The sequence below is a fragment of the Orycteropus afer genome, unplaced genomic scaffold (genome assembly GCF_000298275.1).
Source record: "Orycteropus afer afer isolate SDZICR_OR568_19922 unplaced genomic scaffold, OryAfe1.0 scaffold00060, whole genome shotgun sequence".
In the NCBI taxonomy this organism is placed as follows: Eukaryota; Metazoa; Chordata; class Mammalia; order Tubulidentata; family Orycteropodidae; genus Orycteropus; species Orycteropus afer.
Window position 1 is genome coordinate 3,203,194 of NW_006921647.1, and position 10,242 is coordinate 3,213,435.

General features: G+C 37.7%; 1 protein-coding gene across 1 annotated transcript in view; it reads left to right on the forward strand.

Annotated features, from left to right (window-relative positions):
* The window catches only part of ASPH (aspartate beta-hydroxylase), a 294,530-nt gene that overhangs the window by 244,230 nt on the left and 40,058 nt on the right, over positions 1 to 10,242 (forward strand). The window contains exon 22 of the mRNA XM_042780764.1: positions 9,234 to 9,369. Coding sequence (XP_042636698.1) covers positions 9,234 to 9,369 — 136 coding nt within the window. The remainder of the gene's footprint in view (positions 1 to 9,233; positions 9,370 to 10,242) is intronic.

Consider the following 10,242-nt stretch of genomic DNA (forward strand, 5'->3'; position numbering starts at 1 on the left):
AAATCTATTCTTTAGATGATCTCTAAATTCAGGAGGGATATATTCAAGACCATACTTTGGCTCTCTTGGACTTGTTTTCATTGTCTTTAACTTCAAGTTGAATTTGCCTATGAGCAGTTGATGGTCTTTTCCATAGATGCTCAAATCTCTTATGTAAAATGGCATAGTTGACCTATGCATATTCTCCCATATACTTTATATCATCTCTAAATCCAAAAAAAAAAAAAAAACACCACACTGCCATTGAGTTGATTCAAACTTATAGCAACCCCCATTGGGTTTCAGAGGTGGTAAATGTTGTTGGAAGTAGATTGCCTCATCTTCCTTCCATATAAATGCTATGTACTTACTCTGCTCCCTCTTACTCTTTGACAGATAGTTTGAAAGCTTAATTATTTTTTTAGGAGCCATTTTTTCACAGAAACAAAAGGAGCACATCACACAAGTAGCAAATGAGCAAGTTGGGAGGTGAACAGAGCTCAAACAATGAGTGCTGGAGAGAGACGAGGGTCTATGAAATGACAGGAGGCCAGAGCACAGTGTGCCGACACAGCACTTCCTTAGCATGTATTCAGTGTAGTGCCCAGCGACAGCAAATTCAAGTTTTACTATCTAAAAATTTGTTTGAGATGTTTCTGATCTGCGGTTGGTTGAATTCGCAGATGTTGAATCTGCATATACTGAGAGTTGACTGTATACTTAATTTATTTCTCTATCAAGCAATTGATTTTTACATATGCACAGAAGTCATTCCTTTAGTCTCTCAGCCCCTTGAGAATAGGGCCTCTATTTACATCTGTACCTCTTGGATCTTTTGGTTTAAAATAACTTAAAGATGATAAAATACTGTATGCTTTTGAAATGGTTGCAGTACATTAGAGATTACTCATTTGCTTCTATAACCTCAGCAGGGTGTTGGCTCTTATTAAGGGCTCCCATTTAAACAGCACACTGGAGCATCAATGATGGGGTTCATTTGTTTTTTTAGCCTTACTAAAACATTGTAGGAGAGTACAAACTAGGGCAATTGAATTTAGAGGTGTTTATCCTGGCATCCTGGACTATCTTCTCTCCTTTCTCCTAGAAGAGCCCTCTTCCCCCACTGTCTAGAAAAAATCAAAGCTCCGTTCTCCAAGACTTTTCCCTTGGCCCAGGGAAAGATACCTTATTTATCATTTTCCTTCAGTAAGGAAATGTCAGATGTTTTCCTTTTCTCTTTATCCAAGATTGAAAACAAGGAGCTCTGATCAAAACTCATTAGGCCCAGTGACAGATTGGTCCTTTAATGCTACTAGTTCCTCAGAGGTTTTATTAAAATTATTGCAAAGGGAATTTTCTGTGAGAGTATCACATTCACTGTGGTCTTTGTTCTGACTTTATAACCTCAGGTCAGCACTCGGGAGGACCCCCTCATCTCCTGCCCGGAGGAGTATTCTTCCTAAAGCAGAATACAGGGCTATGCATGTCATTCCTCATGGTGTAAAGTAGAGGCATGTTTGGGCTAAAATTTAACAAGCTGACTTTATCTCTAAAAAATAAGATGCATAATTCAAAAGTAATTAACTATAGCAAGTATTTTCTGAGCCAACTAAATAAAATTTGGTCTACATTTTACCAATGCACCATTGCAGTCAATTCATTCTAACTCTAGTTTAATGCATAAACTTTGCCTAAAATAGTCTTTGGCCACAAGGACTTCTAAATTAACTTCTCTTAATTTAAAGTCACAACTTTCCATGGTACATATACATCTCTGGACTTCCCTTAATTGCCAATATCTGTATTTTCTCAATGCCCTTTTGTTAGCAGCTAATCACACATAGTTATTTACCTGGTATTGCTTATGTGACTCTGAGCTCTAACAGTTCTTGTGTCATGTTTGTCCACATATTAAAAGCATAGCCCTTCAAACTACCATAAGATACTACTTCAAACTCATCAGGACAACTTGATCAGAAAAGTAGAAAATAACAAATGTTGACAAAGATGTGGAGAAATTGGAATTGTCATGCATTATTGGTGGGATTGTAAAATGACACAGCTGCTGTGCACATTGGTTTGGTGGTTCCTCAAAAAGTTAAACATAAAGCTACCATTGTTGTTGTTGTTGTTGTTATGTGCCGTCGAGTCAGCCCTGACTCATAGCAACCCCTCCTTGGGTTGCCAAGGCAGTATCACTACAGAAGTAGATTGCCCAACCTTCCTTCCGAGGACTACCATTATGCCCCAGCAATTTCACTCCTAGGTTTATACCCAAAAAACTTTGAAGAAAAGACTACAACAGATATGTGTACACCAGTGTTCATTGAAACATTTTTCACAATAGCCAAAAGGTAGAAACAACTCCAGTGTCCATCCACAAATGAATAGATAAATAAAATGTGGTCTAACTATATAATCTCAGAAGGAATATTGGGCAATCTACTTCTGTAGAGATAATGCCTCAGAAACTCAAGGAGGGGTCGCCATGAGTCAAATCAGCTCGACAGCATGATATCCTCCTTCTCCAGGGAATAGTCGCTTCTGACACCGTGACCAAAGTAGGTGAGATGAAGTCTGCCCATTCTTGCTTCCAAATATCATTCTGGCTGCACTTCTTCTAGGAGAGATTTGTTCATTCTTCTGGCAGTCCATGGTATTTTCAGTATTCTTCATCAGTACCACAACTCAAAAGCATCAACTCTTCTTCCACCTTATTATTTTAAAATAATAGCAATCTGTAGTGTTCACTAGCTACCTCAGCAAAAACTTTTATCTGAAGGGTCCTCTTTTCCTACATAAAAGAAAATAGTTGAAGCTTAGTTAGATCAATTTTGTTTGATTAGAACAAACGGGAAGCGATTTTATGTGAAGCTTAAGGCTTCATAATCAGTTTAATTGCCGTCTGAGCATATTGTGGAATTTGGCTTATACCAGTCAAGTAATACAAGGAAAGTACATGAGCCAAGAGGCTTAAACAAGTTAGGTTGAAAATAAATCAGTACATGGATTACCAGAGTTTAATTTAAAAGGAAATATGGTGCTGAGAATGTTTTTCTTGCTTTTCTCTCTACTACATATTCCTGTCATATAACACATCATTACTTTAAGTTTGGTAATCTTTTAAAGACACATTTGAGGGACTTATAAAGGATTTTGAGCATTTGGGTGCTAATAGGATTTGTTTCTAAACTTCACTAGAGGGTTGGGTTACATACTACAAGGTCTTTCTGGTCAAGGAGAAAAAAGGTAAGTATCAAATTAATATCACATGCAAGTAAGATCTTACTGAAGATAATTCAGAAACGTTTGCAGCAGTATATTGACAAGAGAACTTCCAGAGGTTCAAGCCGGATTCAGAAGAGGACGTGGAACAAGGGATATCATAGCTGTTGTCAGATGGATCTTGGCTCAAGGCAGAGAATACCAGAAAGATGTTTACTTGTGTTTTTTTGAGACTATGCAAAGGCATTTGATTGTGTGGATCATGACAAATTATGGATAACATTGAGAAGAATGGGAATTCCCGAGCACTTGATTGTACTCATGAGGAATCTGTACCTTGACCAGGTGGCTGTCGTTCGAACAGAACAAGGGGACACTACATGGTTTAAAATCAAGAAGGGAGTGCATCAGGGTTGTATTCTGTCTCCACACTGATTCAATCTATATGCTGAGCAAATAATCCGGAAGCTGGACTATATGAAGAAAAACGTGGTATCAGGATTGGAGGAAGAATCATTAACAACCTGAGATATGCAGACGATACAACTTTGCTTGCTGAAAGTGAGGAGGACTTAAGGCACCTACTGATGAAGGTTGAAGAACACAGTCTGCAGTATGGATTACATCTCAACATAAAGAAAACAAAAATCCTCACAACTGGACCAATGAGCAGCATCACAATAAATGGAGAGAAGATTGAGGTTGTCAAGGAATTCACGTTGCTTGGTTCTACAATTGATGCCAACGGAAGAAGCAGTCAGGACATTAGACAACGTGTAGCATTGGGAAAGTCAACTGCAAAGGAACTGTTTCAAGTGCTGAGGAGCCAGGATATCTCCTTGAGGACTAAGGTGTGCCTGACACAAGCCATGATGTTTCCAATCGTCTGGTATGCATGTGAGAGCTGGACAATGAATAAGGAAGACCGAAGAGTTGATGCTATTGAGTTGTGGTGCTGGCGGAGAATGCTGAAAGTACCATGGACTGCTAAAAGAACTGACAGATCTGTCCTGGAGGAAGTGCAGCCAGAATGCTCCTTGGAAACAAGAATGGCCAGACTTTGTCTCACCTATTTTGGTCATGTTGTAAGAAGGGACCATTCCCTGGAGAATGATGTCATGCTTGGTAGGGTGGAGGGTCGACGAAAGAGGGGGAGGCCTTCAATGAGATGGATTGATAACGGTGGCTGCGATGATGTGCTCAAGTATAGCAGGGATTGTGGGGCTGGCACGGGATCGGGCAGTGTTTCCTTCTGCTGTGCATGGGGTCACTATGAGTCGGAAATGACTCGACGGCACTTAACAACAACAACAACAACAATCAAATTATCAATTTTAGAGATACATAGAAAATATGAGTGAAGAAACACCAAGGAAAACAGATTGATCACATATATTTAAATCCTCCCCCCAAAAAAACACTTCATTTAAATGATAATAAAAGGATCAAAATGGTATAAACCTACAAATCAAAAAGAAAAAAAAATGAGAAGAGAGGCAACAGTAGATGAACAATGTCAGCAGGTGTTTTTGAAAATGGAAAACAGAAGAAATAATTGACTAGGCAGATCCAACTGGGAATTCCATTTATGAATGCCTAGAGTGTGAACATAGCTGAGGTTTACTCAAAAGGCAAGTGCTGAGAATGGGTTTATGAGGCATGTGGCACTGTAAAAACAACTAAAACCATTTATTTCTGAAATCTGTATAGCCACAAGAAGAAATGTGAATTAGAAAGTGCTGTCTGGGCAACCAACAAATACAGACCTTATCAATTTCTCTTTTCAGTTTTATGAAATGGATGAATTTAAGACCAACGCAGTAAGATTTCAGATGAGATCCCTAAAAATGTTCCACATGAGCCTCCAACTTCTTGTTAGAATTTTCTAACAAGCAGAACACTTTGGCCACGTCAAACAACTAAATGATATTATGATAGAGAAAATTCCTATTATCTCTCCTTTTCTCTCTCTCTTTTTCTTTCTCTCTCTCTCTCACATACATATACACATATGCACCAAAAAAAAAAAAAAAAAAAATTATGTGCAATTAAGTATTATGATGGAGAAAATTCCTATTCTCTCTTTCTCCTTTTCTCTCTCTCTTTTTCTTTCTTTCTCTCTCTCACATACATGTACCAAAAAAAAAAAAAAAATTATGTGCAATTAAGTTTATTTACTTATTTTTTTATCTCCTGTGACCATATTAGTATTATATAATGTAATTCCTTGGTTTGTGCTTAAAAATAACATTCCCAGGTCCCATCCCTAAAGATTTTCCCTAAACCTGTAAATGTGACCAAAATATTTCTTTTGAAAGTTGGAGAACTCCCCAAGTACAGTCATTACTTTGGTCAAGACATGTTTACATTAAACATGTAAGAGATCATGATTGTCATTATCTTTGTCTTTTTCTTTATGTTGCTATAAAGAAGTGTCACTGGGTATAACCTTTTAGTTAGCCCAGTTTCCCCAGGTTTCAAAGGAGGGAGCTTTCTTTGAGGTGTGCTTTCTATATGATTCACTGTGGGGAGCAAGAACCATTGAGCCTTGCAGGCTTCTGCACCTGGCAGGTACCCAGTAAATTGCCATGCAGAAGTGACTTGTGTGAACCCATAATTGCTTTCTCATTCCTCCAAGTGGACATGGCAAGATCTAAAGGGGAGTAGGGCTGCCAGAGCCTAAACCATGGAGCTTAGTACTTGACAGATGCAGCTTGAAAGCCCTGTTGGTCACATGACTCTCTCCCCTCAGTACACACACACAGGTGCCTCCTGAATAATCAAGGGTAGATGGAAGAGCTGGTTTCTGGCCATTGTGCTGCTACCTGCCAGGGTTCCTTCATTAAATGTCCAAAATCATTAACAAACATAAGCCCTGTTTCATCATTCCTAAAGTGAAACGTATCCACCAGAATAACATTATGGATCATTCCAGTTCTAGAATTCTATGGCAAACTATAAAACTCAAAAGAGGGAATGGTAAGTGACTGTTTATAATGGAAATAGATTGTAAATCTGTGCAGTGCTGATTAGTGTTGAGCATTTAGCACACGTGCTTGGAGTCAAGTACAAGAGAGACCCCTTCAGGTCTGGTTTGCTCCTGGCAACATGAATATGTCATCCAACACATGTATACCATGAATAACAAGGGAAAACAGAAACAAGTATTTTTTTTTTTTTTTTTAATCATTATTACTCAGAGAGAATGCCCTTGGCAACACTCCCAAAGAGAAAGCTGCAGAAGGTGGGTGAGGATGGAAAAATGACTGTATCTCACCTACAAAAGACAGGCTGTTATTAAGTAACATTTAAAATTTTTTCCTTAGTGATGCAATCATTTTAACATTTTTTCCCTAGGGCTCTGTGACCTATTTCAGTAACAAAAGACCAGTTGTTCCCAATGATGTACCTAAACTCAGCTATAAAAAAAATTTAAGAAATGAAACTTGAAGGTAGAACGGAAGAGTGCCCATAGAAGGCATCAATAACTTCATTTAGAAAGTAATTTCTCATGTTAGAGAGGAAGTTTTCCTCTTATCTGTGTAACAATTTCATAAGAATTTAACAGATTTATCTAGCAACTCAAACAAGTTAGTAATAACAGTGAATGTTAGCAATTAAGGTGCATTTTTGAAGAAGTAAACATACTGCAAAACCAGGGGTGCATTTTTTTCTCCTTTCCATGATCTTAAGGAGCCCTGGTGGCACTGTGGTTAAAGCATTGGGCTGCTAACCAAATGGTAAGGTGGTTCGAACCCACCAGCCACTCCACAAGAGGAAGATGAGGCAATCTACTTCCAAAAAGATTTACAGCTTTGGAAACCCAATGAGTCACTATGAGTCAGAATTGATTCAATGGCAATGGGTTTTTTTGGTTCGGTTTTCTGTGATCTTGGGATTCTTGACAAGCCATCATATTGTCTCACTTGGGAACTTGTTGAGTGTCTCTTTCTTTACTGAAAAACAGTATTTGACTTTCTCTTTAAGAACTACTTCCAAAAACAAGCCAGTTGCTGTCAAGTTGACCCTCAACTCATGGTGACTCCATAGGATTTTCAGTGACTAGTTTTTGGGATGTATATCACCAGGCCTTTCTTCTGAGGCACCTATGGGTAGTTTCAAACCTTTAACCTTTTGGTTAGCAGCCAAACCCATTAACATTTTGCACCACTTAGGGATTCCTATTCATAACGATCTACTTGGGATGATATAATATTGAAACTAGTTGGTGGACTGAGCACTAAAGTTGGATAAATGACTACCATCCTCAGTGCCCAGGGCTCAATGGATAGAAACAGATACAGATTTTGATACAAATTAATGGTAGATTTCACAGATATAGAATTATAAAATCAATATCTAGTCTTAAAATCCATCTCTTGTTCTAGAACATTTTAATAAAGCCAGTGTCTTCACATAGCAAGTGTTTCCTGTGACTGGCTGAAGTTGCATTGTACCCCATGCAAATGTCTGAGAGTATCTATCTTTGGCAGTGTCCTCTGTCTGTTCAGCCATCCTGAGTTCTACATTAGAGTCATGAACTCATAAACCATGGGTTGATGGAAACACAATCCACATCATCATGTGGTTTGCTCTACTCAACAACTAGTCACTCGGCCTTTACTTGACTAATAGGATAGAGAGTCATGTTTTACAAGGCAAAAAAAAAAAAAAAAATCAAACTCAGTGCCGTCGAGTTGATTCAACTCATAGTGACCCCTCCTTGAGTTTCTGAGGCAGTATCGCTATGGAAATAGATTGCCCAGTCTTCCTTTTGAGGAGTGGCTGATGGGTTTGAACAGCCAGCCTTCTGTTTAGCAGTCAGATGACTTAGGCACTATGCCACCAGAGCTGCACAATCCATTTTCAGCAAACTCTAATTGCTGTTTTTATTTTTTGAGTCAAAATCTTTCTTGTTGGCTGTAACTTTCAAATTCTCGTTCCATGCTCAAGTCACTTCAAATGTATCTAATCCCCGATTCTTGTTGAAATTATCTGTTGTGTACTCATCTACTCAACTATTTCATTTACTTGTTATTTGACACAGAAATGTTTGAAATTAGGAACATTTCAAAATGCTAATTTAGCTGAGCAATTCAGGCTTTCATGGAGTAGGATAACAGTTTGTATTCTCTTCTCCTGATTGTAGTTCCTTGCAGTCTATCTCTCTCTTTGCTCGCCATTGCTCACCTTCCCTGCTGCTCCCTCCCCATTGCACTTCTACCCCAAACACCTGCAGTGTGTGCCAAGAGAATTGCAGAAGATGGCCCAGATTTCTGTTTCTTCTGCAAGATTTCTAGCCAGAGCTTGTCCAGTCGGAGGCTCTGCTCTCAATCAGAGCCCTTTTTCTGAAATGGTCAAAGCAGATAAATGCAAAGTCAAGGAAATATTTGTGTTTGACTGAAATCTAAGCCCTAGGGCCTTTGTTTTGTTTTAGTTTTAGTTTTATAATATATCAAATACCCAATAGATGCTTTTTCAATGCCTTTGTAAGTATTAACTAATGTTTACCATGCTGATTGACATCTTTATAAGGAACTCTACAGAAATGTAAAATTAAGTCAGTGATTTGTATTCCAGTGTGAGTGTAGTGATTATCACATGGAGCTTATTGTAACAGTGGTGTAATTACTGATAAAAATTACCTATTACTGATATAATATGATTGAGAAAATCAATACCCTTCTTGATTGTGATTTTTAGAAAATACCTTTAGGCAAGTCTAAATACAAATGATGAAGTGGAATATTCTTGGAGGTCTACAAGAATTTTAAATTTTTATGATGCAAAGATTTAATTCTGAAAACAAAGTATAAGGTTTAAAAAATATATATATATATATATATATATATATATATATATGTATGTATATCTTTGATAAGAGATCTTAGAGGAAATTAAAATAAGCAATCTAGACGAGAGCAAAAATTACATTACTTCATTAAACAAATAAACAAAAAACTTGAGAGTCATTATAGGATGTCTTACCAAGTATATGTTCAGTCCAATAAAACCAGTCTTGCCTCTAGTCCTTAGAAAGAAACTGGAAGTTAATTCGTGATGAAGGCCTGGCAGTGATGGACAAAGCCAGAGGCCTCTTTCTGCCTGAGGATGAAAACCTGAGGGAGAAGGGCGACTGGAGCCAGTTCACACTCTGGCAGCAAGGTAAGTTCTGACTTCTGCCTCGGTCAATGCGGCCAGACTTCAGGAGAAGTGAGCACCAGTCTTTGTCTGACTTCTGCCTCGGTCAATGCGGCCAGACTTCAGGAGAAGTGAGCACCAGTCTTTGCATGATTTTCCTCAGACTTAAAGGTCTGTATTCTCAGACTTAAAAGAGACTGCCCAGAAAACATAGAGTTTGGAAATACATTCATAGTTATTTTTTAAAACTACGTAGTTATTTATTTAAAACTACATATGAACATTTATTTGTGTGTGTGTGTGCAGGTGTATATGCATCTACATGTGTGTGTAAATATTCACATGTATTTAAATAAATATATGTCAGTAGTATTTTGTTTTTCTTGACCTCTCCTGTTAAATGTGTGATTCTGACAGAAACCCTTCTGTTTTGGCATAACTAAAAATTCCACTATGTGCTAATACTGTCTTCAAAAGAAACTTTTGGAGTCTCCCTGGTTCCTATAAAATAGAATTTCATGCCAGAAGTGTATCACTATACATGAAAGTTATTATTTGTGACAACACACCTGAATGACAATACAATAATAACTAGTGTCTGAGCTCTTCGAGAATAGGCAGGGTTCAACTCTATATTCTATAAGTGTAACCTAGGCACAAACACATGGAAGGGGCTCCAATATGTGTGTGCTCCATGTATTAATAGATAAATCTGTATTTTAAATGATGAGCATTGAATTTTAACTTTAAGACTCTTCCCAGTTCTCTTTTTGAAAAATCAAGTTAACCTAATTTAACAATATCTGTGCAAAAGTAAATCCATTTGGAAAATTAAACAGTATGTGTTGTACTTCTTTAGGTACACAAGATAAATGGAGAGTATGATATAAATAATCA